Source organism: Vulpes vulpes, chromosome 3 (genome assembly GCF_048418805.1).
Source record: "Vulpes vulpes isolate BD-2025 chromosome 3, VulVul3, whole genome shotgun sequence".
NCBI classification, from domain to species: Eukaryota; Metazoa; Chordata; class Mammalia; order Carnivora; family Canidae; genus Vulpes; species Vulpes vulpes.
Genome location: NC_132782.1, coordinates 113,448,597 through 113,460,852, shown reverse-complemented (window position 1 = coordinate 113,460,852; position 12,256 = coordinate 113,448,597). Strand labels below are relative to the sequence as shown.

Sequence of the window (12,256 nt, the reverse complement as noted above, 5' to 3'; positions counted from 1 at the left end):
TGGGGTCCATGGAGCCAGCTCTCAGCTCTCTCTGTTGGCACTATGGATTGTAACTGAGAGCACTGTCTCTATATTTTAGGACCTGCCGTCTCTTCTGTGTAGTTGCCACTGGTGGCCCAGGCACACTGGTCATAGTGAGGTTCTACGAAATCACAGAACAAACGGGCTGATTTTTAACCTGCTGCTGAAGTGCACATTTATAATTATAAGCCCTCCTAATCACTGTTGTACTAGGGTAGTGGCTGGTGTTGGTTTATGTATCGTGACCACTCCATCACCTGAGGAGGAGTTGCTGAGTGGGCCGGAAGAGTGCCTTGGGAATCCAAGGCCCTAGCCAGCGGGGACCTTGAAATTAATAAGGACCTTGAAAATGAACCTGGAGTCAGGATGAGTGTCACCAACAGAGCCACCCTGAGCCTGGCCCAAGAGGCTGGGGCAATGTGCTTGCCTCTGCCAGGGCTCGTGGGGACACATGAGAGAGAAGGACTGGGGTCAGATGGAAGCTGCCACTCTGCTACCACTGGCCTCCTGTGGAAGAGGGGAACCGTGAGCCCCATGCAGCAGTGGGAGAGCCCTAGCTAGCTCAGCCACGCAGGCCGCCTCTGCCTCGGTTGAACTGAGGCCCATTTAGTGACCATGTGAGTGCAGGTGGCTGCTGGGCTGATGCTGGGGGTCCTTTCCTCCCAGCTGGGCCTCTGTGAGTTCTTTTCTTTTTTTTCTTTTTTCTTTTTTCTTTTTTTTTAAATTTTTATTTATTTATGATAGTCACAGAGAGAGAGAGAGAGAGAGAGAGAGAGAGAGAGGCAGAGACACAGGCAGAGGGAGAAGCAGGCTCCATGCACCGGGAGCCCGATGTGGGATTCGATCCCGGGTCTCCAGGATCGTGCCCTGGGCCAAAGGCAGGCACCAAACCGCTGCGCCACCCAGAGATCCCTCTTTTTTCTTTTCTTTTCTTTTCTTTTCTTTTCTTTTCTTTTCTTTTCTTTTCTTTTCTTTTCTTTCCTTTCCTTTCCTTTCCTTTCCTTTCCTTTCCTTTCCTTTCCTTTCTTTTCTTCCTTTCTTTCCTTTCTTCCTTCTTTTCTTTCTTTTCTTTCTTTTTGTGAGTTCTTTTCCACAGGGTGCTTTATCTTTGCTTTTTGGGCATTCTTGCAGCCCCGTGCTTTCAATACTGTTGTGAAGCTTCTGTCAGTGCCTTTGTATTTGTGCAGACCCTCATTGAATCACCAAGACTGCCTCTTGGATTTGGGAACTTCTCTGAGAATCCTAAAGCACTGCCCTTTTGGGGCCAAAACAAAACTTGCAATCAAGGAAGATACTCTTAGTTCTCAACAAATTTCAGTCCCGGTGCCATTCGCCTGTGTTTTGCAGCTCCCCTTCCCTCTTTCCCCCCATGGAGAAGTCCTCTAGGCTCTGAGATGCCTCAGACTCATTTCTATTGCAGAGTAACATCGTATTGGCTGGCAGCTGCGTTTTTTTTTTTTTTTTTAATTTTTATTTATTTATGATAGTCACACACAGAGAGAGAGAGAGAGAGAGAGAGGCAGAGACACAGGCAGAGGGAGAAGCAGGCTCCATGCACTGGGAGCCCGACATGGGATTTGATCCCGGGTCTCCAGGATCGCGCCCTGGGCCAAAGGCAGGCGCCAAACCGCTGCACCACCCAGGGATCCCTGGCAGCTGCGTTTTTGTGGATGCGGCATAACCCATAGCCATAAGCATTGTCTATGACTGAATTGAACCAAACAGGAACTGCTGTGGCCCCAAACATCCTTGTCATCTCATGTGTGACTCCCCATGGGGCCCCCCAGTCAGCCTTGGGAGGCTGTCACTTCAAGGTCTGCGCTGCCCGTTTTTTTCCTCCACGCGCATTCCCTTCAGAATGATACTTGACACCAGCCAGTCCTGTTGTCCTGTGGCCATTTAGAAAATAGAAGAATTTAAACGGAGTGGTCAAATAGCGAAATAAACCTGTGTTTGTTTCTTTCTAGAAGTTGAAGACTAAAATCCTTACACCGTAAACCAGGGAGAGTTACTTGTATATAGAGACAAGTTGGCTTTTTTTTTTCATTCTTAGGGAAAGAGGGAAAAAATGTATAATTATGTGAGTGATTCATTGTAGTGACCTGCTCTCACTTTCTTTTTGAAATGGTTCAGAATCTTAGAATTTATTCTTATATTGGCTTTTAACTTTTGTACAGAGATGGTTTCCCTAAGACATCGTAAGCCTGCAGAGCACAGGCATTGTTGGGAACATGGCCAAAGCTCCCTAGCTGTACTGTGAGCATGAACATGTTTTACCATCCTAGCAAGAGGCAGGCTATCCGTCTTTAGAGACTTTGTCTCCACTGCTTCCTGGGGGGGTCATAGTGGCCCCGTGTCTGTGAGGGGCAGGGATAGGAAACAGCAGGGCAGCTATTGAGGAGGGTATGTGGGATTGATGAGGACGTTCCTGACTTGTGATTAACCTAACCTAACAAGGGTCCCACAGACCTGTCCAAATACGGGCAGCTTAATCATGCAGAGTAAGCCCCTTGTTTATGGCTATATCACTGGCCTTTGCCTTCTTTGTAAGAGGCTTGGGGAGCTCAGGATGGCACAGAAGTTCAGATTTAGGGTTTGTGCCTAGAAACCTATGTCTTGAGCCATGCAGGTCTTTCTGGTATGTAGCCAGATGTGGAGGTTCCACTCTTCCAACGAGGGGGGAGGGCTGGCAGGTGTTGGGGCTGGTGACAGGAGAGGGGATGGAGGGGAGGCTGCAGAGCTGAAGTCACTTCTGTCACTCACTCTAGCTGTACCTTCTATGGATGGCCATCATCCAGACCCTCAGACCAGTCTTGAGGTGCTGTGAACTCTGGACCCTGCCCTAGCGCCTCTGCCTTGTCCCCACTATAGCATGAGCAGGACAGCTCCACCCACCCCAAAGCAGAGTTTGCATGTTAGAGAAGAAAGTCAAGTTCCTATGCTTATGCCACCAGATATAACTCTTTACATTGAGAAATGGTTTACTCTGGTCTTCTCAATATGGGTATTTGTTTAGTCGTAGCTATGATACATGGAATTGGTTTTTTGTTTTTCTTTTTTACATAGAGTACTTGCTTTTTGTAAAATTCAAACCATGCATGTGACCTAATTTCCACCATCAGCGATTTGCTTTCCTAGTAAATGTTTTCGTATTTATTACTAAAATACAAAGTTTATTTTACTTTTTATTTATATAAATTCAGTTAGCCAACATAAAGTACATACTTGGTTTCAGATATAGTGTTCAGGGGATCCCTGGGTGGTGCAGCGGTTTGGCGCCTGCCTTTGGCCCAGGGCGCGATCCTGGAGACCCGGGATCGAATCCCACATCGGGCTCCCGGTGCATGGAGCCTGCTTCTCCCTCTGCCTGTGTCTCTGCCTCTCTCTCTCTCTCTCTCTCTCTGTGACTATCATAAATAAATAAAAATTAAAAAAAAAAAAAGATATAGTGTTCAGTGATTTATCAGTTGCATATAACACCCAGTGCTCATCACATCATGTGCCCTCCTTAATGCCCATCACCCAGTTACCCCATCCCCCCACCCACTACTCCTCTTTCAACCCTCAGTTTGTTTTCCTGTAATTAAGAGTCTCTCATGGTTTTTCTCCCTCTCTGATGACTTCCCATTCAGTTCTCCCAGTATAAAGTTTCTTTTATTATTATTTATTAAAGATTTTATTTATTTATTTATTCATGAGAGACAGGGGGAGGGGCAGAGACCCAGGCAGAGGGAGAGAGGGAGAGGCAGAGGGAGAGAGGGAGACTCGATCCCGAGTCTATAGGATCACATCCTGGGCCGAAGGCAGCACTAAACCGCTGAGCCACCCAGGCTGCCCTAAAGTTTTCTTAAAAAAATAAAGCTACAGGGGGATCCCTGGGTGGCTCAGCGATTTAGCACCTGCCTTTGGACCAGGGTGTGATCCTGGAGTCCTGAGTCCCACATCGGGCTCCCTTCATGGAGCTTGCTTCTCCCTCTGCCTATGTCTCTGCCCCTCTCTCTCTCTGTCTCTGTCTCTCATGAATAAATAAATAAAATCTTTAAAAAAAATAAAAATAAAGCTACAATTGCAAACCATTTTCACGCATAAAAAAGCTAACTCAAAAAAAAAAAAAAAAAGCTAACAGTAATTGCTTTATATCCTAAAATACTGTGTTAAATTTCCAGATGTCTGGATTTTACATCATAATTTTTTGGTGGCTGTCTACTTGAATTGGGATTAAAATAAAGTTCCACATTCGGTTTAGCTAATTTGTTTCTTAAAATTTTTTTACTCTATTTTTTTCCCGTGGAGTCTGTTGAAGAAACCAGGTCATTTGTCTTACAGAGTTTCCTGATTGCATCTCTGTGGAGTCATGTAACATGCTCCTGTCCCCTGTAATGTGCTAGAAATGGGGAGTTGGATCTGGCCCCTTGATCAAATTCAGATTCAGTCCTCTCAAACCAAAAGCTGGGTTGTGTTCTCCATTCGGACACTTATAACACCTCGTCATCTCTCTGTGATGTCAACAGCACTTTATAGCCATAATGGCCTAGATGTTTTAATTCTCTAGAGAATACACAATGATTGTAGTCATTCTTTGATTCATGGGCTGGAGTTCTTCTTTAAAGAGAAACTTTGCCATAGCAATTATTTGGTTAATTATAGTGATATTGACTATGGAGGAAAAGCAGGATAAATATTTGCTTTCCCCATTATTTGCTGCTTGTGAAAGCTGTGAATTGGTTTACTGTCATCCTCTGGTGTTGACCAGTTCATCAAAAACAGGATTTACTCATACCTCACACCATATGCAAAAGGTAACTCCGAAGTTAACTTGGAGCAGAGATGTGAATGTAGGATGCAGAAATAGAAACTCTTGAAGTGTAGGTGTAAATCTCCCATGACCTTGGCTTAGGCAGTGAGTGGTTTCTTAGATACACCACCTAAAGCATGAGCAACAGAAGAAAAATAGACCACATCAAGTTGGGAAATTTTTGTGCTGTGTTACCATTCAGAAAGTAAAACGAGAAAAAATATTTCCAAATCATTTATCTTAAGGGACTTTATCCCCAGAATGTATAAAGAACTCGTAACTCCAGGAGTAAAATGCAATGAAAATTTAAAAGTGGGCATAGGGTCTGAATAGACATTTCTCCAAAAAAGATTAGAAAGGGTGAATAAACACATGAAAAGATGCTGAAGGTCATTAGGGAAATGCAGATCAAAAGCACACTGAGCTACCACTTCCCTTCTTCTAGGGCAGCTGTGATCAAATGACAGTGATAACCAGCATTAGCAAGGCGGGGGGGGGGGGGGGGGGGGGGGACCTAAACCCTCTGCTCTCCAGGTGGGAATGTGAAATGGTGCAGTCGCCTTGGAAAACAGGCTGGCAGTTCCTCAAAAGGTTACCCATAGTTACTGTATAACTCAGCAGTTCTACTTCCAGGTGCAGATCCAAGAGAACTGAAAACGTGTTCACAAAAAAAGGGGTACAGGAATGTTTAGAGCAGCTTTATATATGATAGCTGAAAGTGGAAACAACTCAGCTGTCCATTAGTTGATCACACAAACGGGTAAACAGTGTGGTCGTTTCTCACAGAATATTATTCTGTCTTAAGATTTTTTTTTTAAGATTTTATTTATTTATTCATGAAAAACACAGAGAGAAAGAGGTAGAGACACAGGCAGAGGGAGAAGGAGGCTCCATGCAGGGAGCCTGACGTGGGACTTGATCTGGGGACTCCAGGATCACGACCTGAGCCAAGGTGGACACTCAACCACTGAGCCACCCAGGCTCCCGCCTTTGATCTCTTCTTGCCTGCCTGCCCTGGTAGGACCTTCAGGATGGTGTGGAATGGGAGTGGCCACAGCAAGCATCATTGTCTTGTTTCTGATCTTAGGAGAGAAGCTTCAGTCTCTCGCATCAAGTGGGACGCTTGCTATGAGGCTTTCATAAACTCCTTGATCAAGTTGAGGAGGTTTCTTTCTGTTCCTAATTTGTGACATTTTTGTCATAAAGGAGTATTGAATTTTTATTATATGCTTTTCTGAATCTATTGAGATCACGTGGGTTTTTTCCCATTTATTCTAATAATATGTAGTATATTGATGGATTTTTATGTATTAAACCACCCATGCATTCTGGGATAAAAACCACTTGGTCATGGTGCGTACTCCTTTTTATGTGTTGCTGTATTCAGTTTGCTTATCTTTTGTCCCAGCCCATTTTGTGGAGTTTGTTTGCTGTGCTTCACTTGCGGGTTTATGGGTAAGGCAGTAGCAGTCTGTACTTCCAACTTTGAAGAGAGTAGAGGTGTCCTCTGACCTCAGGAACACTTCTTGAGGGCCCTCCTTCCTCCCTGGCACTTGCACGAGTTGGGGGAGGGACAGAAGGAGAATCTTCAAGCAGACTCCCTGCTGAGCACGGAGCCTGCTGCTAGCTCCATCTCATACAACCCTGAGACCATGACCTGAGCTGAAACCAAGAGTCAGACACTCAGCCAGCCACCTGGGCCACCCAGGCACCTCCACAGTTCTCACAACTCTTGATCTGTTGTGTGTGCCCATTGCTGCTTCAGAATCACCGTATTGTTAGACCTGCCAGATCTTATTATTGCATCAATAAAAATCACGTACTGTTACATCACACTGTCACTACTTTAGTATTTTGGTACTTTTGTCCTTTGTCATCCTGCATATTTTATTTTATGCCTTTAAAGCATCACTCTGAGGGCAGTCCTGTTCGTTTCCGCATGCCAGAGGGGTCCTTCGTCTCATGACAAGAACTCCTCTCCTCACGTATCTTCGTACCTCTCTGGGGCCTCGACTCGGTGTCCCACATCTAAGAAGGTGGGCACAGGCTCCTGGGTGAGAGGACGTAGCAGGTGTCATGGAATACTCAGGCCCAGAAAGCCTGCAGCAACCACACAGCCCTAACGACATCATGATTCACTATTTAAAGCCCAGCCGAGGCAGGGGTGGGAATGGTGTATATCTTTCGGACTTTGTTTTGTGCACCATGTAGCTATTTAAAGGCACACACACCCCTATATACTGTTTGGTAGCCTGAATTATTTAATTATGTATAATATACGTACATCATAATATACATATTTCCATACAAAAATGTGATTTTTTAAAAAAGATTTATTTATTTGAGCGAGAACAAGCAGGGAGGGGCAGAGGGAGAAGGAAAGGCAAACTCCCAGGGAGCCTGACACGGGCTTAATTCCAGAACCTTGAGATCATGACCTGAGCTGAAGGCAGATGCTTCATCAACTGACCCACCCAGGCACCCCCAAAAATATGTTTTTAGAACTTTTTAATAATAACATTTAAAAACAAATCATAGAAGCAACACATGATTACTATGCAGAATGGAAACCAGTAGAGGCAGTGAATTAACCAAGTGGGGCTCCTGGGGCCATCGGGTCCATGTTGTCCTCCTGCCCGTGCTGGATCCATCCTTGAGGACCAGGTGCCAGGGATAGAATTGCTGGCTCAGATGGCAAGTGTGTTCTCTATGGATTTTGATGCTTATGGGAAAATTGCTCCCCTGAAAATTACACCATTGCATATCCCCACCACTAGTAGTGTATGTGTCTGCTTAAATCTTTGCCAACAGTGTGTATTTCCTTTTTTATCTTTGCTGATTTGATAGGCCATCATGTTTTCATTTGCATTTCTTTGATTCATTGCATCATTACGTGGTTTCTCTTGGTTTTGGCTCTCAATTTCTTTTTTCCTCTTATGAATCACCTCAGTGTTCTTGGCAGTATATAGCTCAGGGTCCTGGCAGGGTGCAAATGTGGCCACAAAGTCTTTACAGGAAAATAACTTACTGAAGGGACCATTACGGAGAGCAAAGCCCCTCAGTCAGCTCTCCAGCAACTGTGCTGGATCCCCATGGTGGGACTGTGAGCCTCTGGGGGCAGGAGCATTGGGGGAGTGTGGGAGTGGGGACATTGTGGTGGGAGAGCCATGCGGGAAAGAGTGACACCCATTGCTCTTCCCTACCTCCCTCTGCAGAGGGGCTCCCGCTGGCTCCAGGTCTGTAGGACACAGGCTGCCCTGTGTGGAACACTGAGGAGGACAGGTGGGGAAGAGCCAGCACACTTAGAGTCTTCTTCCAGGGCATCTGCCCTTAGGAACCTTTGGACCAGCAGTCAGGAAGTCTCCGCCATGATAAGCCCCTGCAGCTGTAAGGCACCCCCAGGGATGGTGAACGAGGATGTGACGGTTACCATGACCATGGGCGCCTCTAGCCCCAGACCACCATGTGCTGCATTGGTGTGGCTGGGGGCCTTGGTTTCCTTTTGGGCTTTAGTTCAGGTGTTGTGTTATTTATAGCCATCCACTGTCAAGATTTTATAGGCAGACGAAACATAGGCCTGTTGCATTTTGTCCCCGGTAGCTGTAACCCCAAGTCATCGCTCTGTCAGGACCAAGCTGAGGTGCCCAGGACAGAGCCTCCAGTTAGTGCAGAAGGGGAAGGCCACTTCCATTGATGGAACACACGTGCACCAGAGTAGGAGGGATGAAGGCACTTTCAGCCTTCTCCCTTCCATGCTCCCCCTTCTCCAGAACCTTCCAGACTTGAGCTGGCTCCTCCTGCTCTAGTGAGAGCTGTATCTTCAGAAGGTAGGAGAGCACTGTCCCTGTGAGGCTGCACAGAGGCCACCCAGGGTCTGGGGATCTATAGGCTGAGAACTCCTGCAGTTTGCTGTCCTGTGGGATGCTTAGCTGCACCCCTGGTGTCTCCCCCCCACCCCAGTAACTGGAGCTTCCTCCTGGCCCTGCTGTGCCAGCTGGAAAAATTTCCCAGCATTGCCACATGTCCCTTGGGGCCTGTCAGGACCCTGCATGGGACTGGTCACTGCTTTCTGTGTCCCTGGTTTCAAAAGTGGCCTGGAGGGCTGGAGACCATTGGCTGGTAGGTATATTGGTATCATGTTTGACTTCTCAGGTTGGTTCAGGAAAATGTGTCCTTAGGACAGGTACTTTCTAGCATGGTTGTTAAAGATACTGAGAAAAAGGACCATTTGATCTGTGAAAAAGTCATGCTAAGTCACAGCGTTTGTTTGCCCGGAGCACAGTGATGTTAATCCATGGTGTTAGGTCTCCTGTCTGCTGTGGGGTGCTAGGACAGCACATGGGGGGGCCATGCCAGGACCTGCTACTGGGGAAGGTGGTCTCTGTGGGCCTGTCCGAGCAGGACCAGAGCCTTGTCAACAGCTGTTCGGTGCCATGTACAGAGTGCTCTTTACATGGGGCCGGTGTGTAAGGCCGCTCATGGCAGGTTGCAGCAAGTGATGTGGGGCATCTCCAGAGAAGCGTCGGAGGCGACACAGCGTTTCACATGTTCCTGGGAGAAGCATTTTGCTCTCAGGTAGTGGGGAGCTGTCACATGGGAGTCCTGATCCTTTGGCTGTGCTATACACTGTTAGAGGACGCCCCTCGGGGATACCTCAGGAGCAGTGTAGTGGAGCAGGCTGGCTTGTGTCCATGGTGCCATGCATTGTGGGCCTCTCAGCTTCCAGTGAGTCCCTGAACTCCTTGAGGGCCACTTCCGTGACACAAGGGTTGCTGCGTTCTCTTTTGTGATGGATGAGTCCAGAGAGTCCTGCTGCCAGTGACCCTAGGAGTCTGTGCGTTGAGCTCAGTAGATCTGGTGTTGAACAGCCCTGTGCTATAGGCGGCGGGGTGTTAAGAGGTTCCCTGGCCAGAACTCCTGGGTCTCCCTCTCATTGTCACCCCTAACCTCTGTAAGCTGTTTGTTGGGGGTGTGTAGCCTGCAGGAGGTCCAGTCCATGCCCACATCTACCCATCTGTGTCCCATCTGTGCCTGCTGTGAGTGTGGGACTGTTTTAGGGACCAAAGGTCCAGTAGTGAACCAAATAGACGGGCCCCCTGTCTTCAAGATGCTCCTAGGTAACAGAGACTGGGTGGGTGCCACTCTAGTGTGCCTGTGAGAGGCACCCAGATGATGTGCAGTGGGGTGGCCTGGGAGGACTGCCCTGGCAGTCAGGCCTGGTGTCACAGAGTAGATGTCCTTTGAGCCAGCCCTTAGAGGAGAGAGTACCAAGAAGGGGGCTGGAGGAGAGGGCCGTGGACAAGTCAGGCTCTCAGGAATGGACAGTCTGGTTCCAGGGGACCAGTGCTATGACAAAGAGCTCCACTTACGCCCACATGAACCTTGACATCCTTATAGATGAGCATCCACGGTGCAGTGTCTATAAATGCTTGTGTCTCACTATGACCTTTCTCGTTTTTCCCTCTTCTCAGCCAGGGCCAACTCGTTTGTCGGAACAGCCCAGTATGTGTCTCCAGAGCTGCTCACAGAGAAATCGGCCTGTAAAAGGTAACTCACTTTCATCTGATCCAAAATATTTTTTCCCTACAGTAGCTATTGCATCCATTCTTTGATGTAAAGTTAATAGTTAAGAGAGTGCTTTTTATGGCCTTTATCATTATCTTTCTTTGATAACCTGGCTGCTACTTTATTGTTGTTGCATGTTATACTTCCTGGGGCTGTCTCTGCTGATGCTTTGAGATTTGATCTTGTTCCTTTAGGAGCAACTATTCAGTTGGGGAAAGTGTGGCTCTCAGCCCTAGGATCTTTAGCACTGCCTTGGGCTGGTGCACAGTGGCAGCGGCCACAGGTCAACTCCAGCAAAACAGGTTCTGCCAAGTGTGGGGAGAGGCCCAGAAGGCAACCTGTGGGAGGGGGTGGAGATGGTTTCCTAGCCAGGGCCGGCCATTGGGAGCCACAGGTTGACGGCCTAGGTGGGGGCCTGGTTCTGAAAGTGACAGGTGCATAGATGAGGTTCTGCCCACAAGAATAGAGGTCTGGAGAGGGAAGAGCCAACAGCGATGCATTTGGGCATTGGGGTCTGGGGGTGGGGATGCTGATGGGAGAAATTGGAGAAGCAGTCTTGGGTGGGCCTGAGGCAGGCGAAAGACTGAGAGGTGGCAGTAGAGTCTGGGGCGTTAGTGAGGAGAGGTATTCCAGATGACAGCAAGTTCTGTGGCCGGAGCTTCTCCCCGGATCCTTGTTGCTGGGGGATAGGGGGCGCCATCAGTTGACTGAGGGCCGTGCCTCAGCGTCCTACACTGACAGGCTGCAAGGGGCCACTTTCCTAATCTTACTCAGTCAACAGATTCTGACTCTTACCATGACCAGATATTGTTGTAGGGCGGGGCTTCTTAGCTGGGGCAGTTCTGCCCCACAGGGCACATTTGGCCCTTTCTGGACAATTTTGGTATCACAGCTTGGCAGGAGTGGGGAGGGAGTGCTATTGACGTCTAGTGGGTGGAAGCCGGGGATGCTGCTCGGCATCGTGCAGTGCAGACACGGCTCTCCCAGCAAGAGTGAATTGGTCCCAGGTGAGTGCTGCAGGCCAGATTCTCCAAGCATATGTCACGGCTGCCTATGGGCTAGCTTTTCCTAGATTTGGGGCTTTTAGGATGAAGCAGCCCTTTAGCACTGATGGAAAGGCCTCCAGGCTCTACTGGATGAGATTGGAAGACATAGAGTGACTGCCTTTTGCGTGAAAACTAGAAAGAAGGAAAAGAAAAAAAAAAAAAGAAAGAAAAAAAAAAAAAAAGAAAACTAGAAAGAGAATGCCCACATTCACTTTGTCATTTAAGCTCTCTTGGCTGCGCCAGCAGTGGGGACAGTGGCCATCCAGGGGCATGAGGGGATAGCGCTGTGTGGGAGACATCATTGTGTATCTTTTTATGCTTCTAAAGGTTTAAGTTGTGATATTTATTCAAAAATAGTTAAGGTGTATTTTCTGATTCTAAAACTGACACCTGTGTTTTATAAAGAATTTTTAGAAAACATGAAGGATAAAAGGGCAAGAAACACTCAGTCTTCAGCCCACTTACAGACACCACATAGTGACCTGGCATGTCTTTCCAGTTATTTCTAGTGTATCTTCTGTGTGTTCATGTGACTTCTGTTCAGCTGGAGTTATGATGAACAACCAGATTTGAGCCCTGTTCCTTGGGATTGTGGAGCAAACATCTCCCCATCTCCCTGAAGTCCTCTGTAGACCTAACAGCTGTGTGCTTCTGGCACGTGGATTTTCTGTAGTTCATTGAGCCCTTCCTTTTTTATTGGCACTCAGGTGCTTTTCCTTCATTTACGTGGTGCAATCTGGTGTGACAGCCATGTGCCGCACATCCCTTACCCGGAAGGGCACCCCTGCCTGTCCTGAGTCTGCCAGGAGTGCTGGGGCTGCCTCACAGT

At 47.6% G+C, this 12,256-nt stretch overlaps 1 protein-coding gene across 10 annotated transcripts in view; it reads left to right on the top strand.

Moving 5' to 3' along the window:
- The window catches only part of PDPK1 (3-phosphoinositide dependent protein kinase 1), an 80,325-nt gene that overhangs the window by 46,375 nt on the left and 21,694 nt on the right, over window positions 1-12,256 (top strand). For all 10 annotated transcript variants that reach the window (XM_072753975.1, XM_072753968.1, XM_072753973.1 and 7 more), the window contains one exon: window positions 10,288-10,363. In XM_072753975.1, the coding sequence (XP_072610076.1) occupies window positions 10,288-10,363 (76 nt within the window). The remainder of the gene's footprint in view (window positions 1-10,287; window positions 10,364-12,256) is intronic.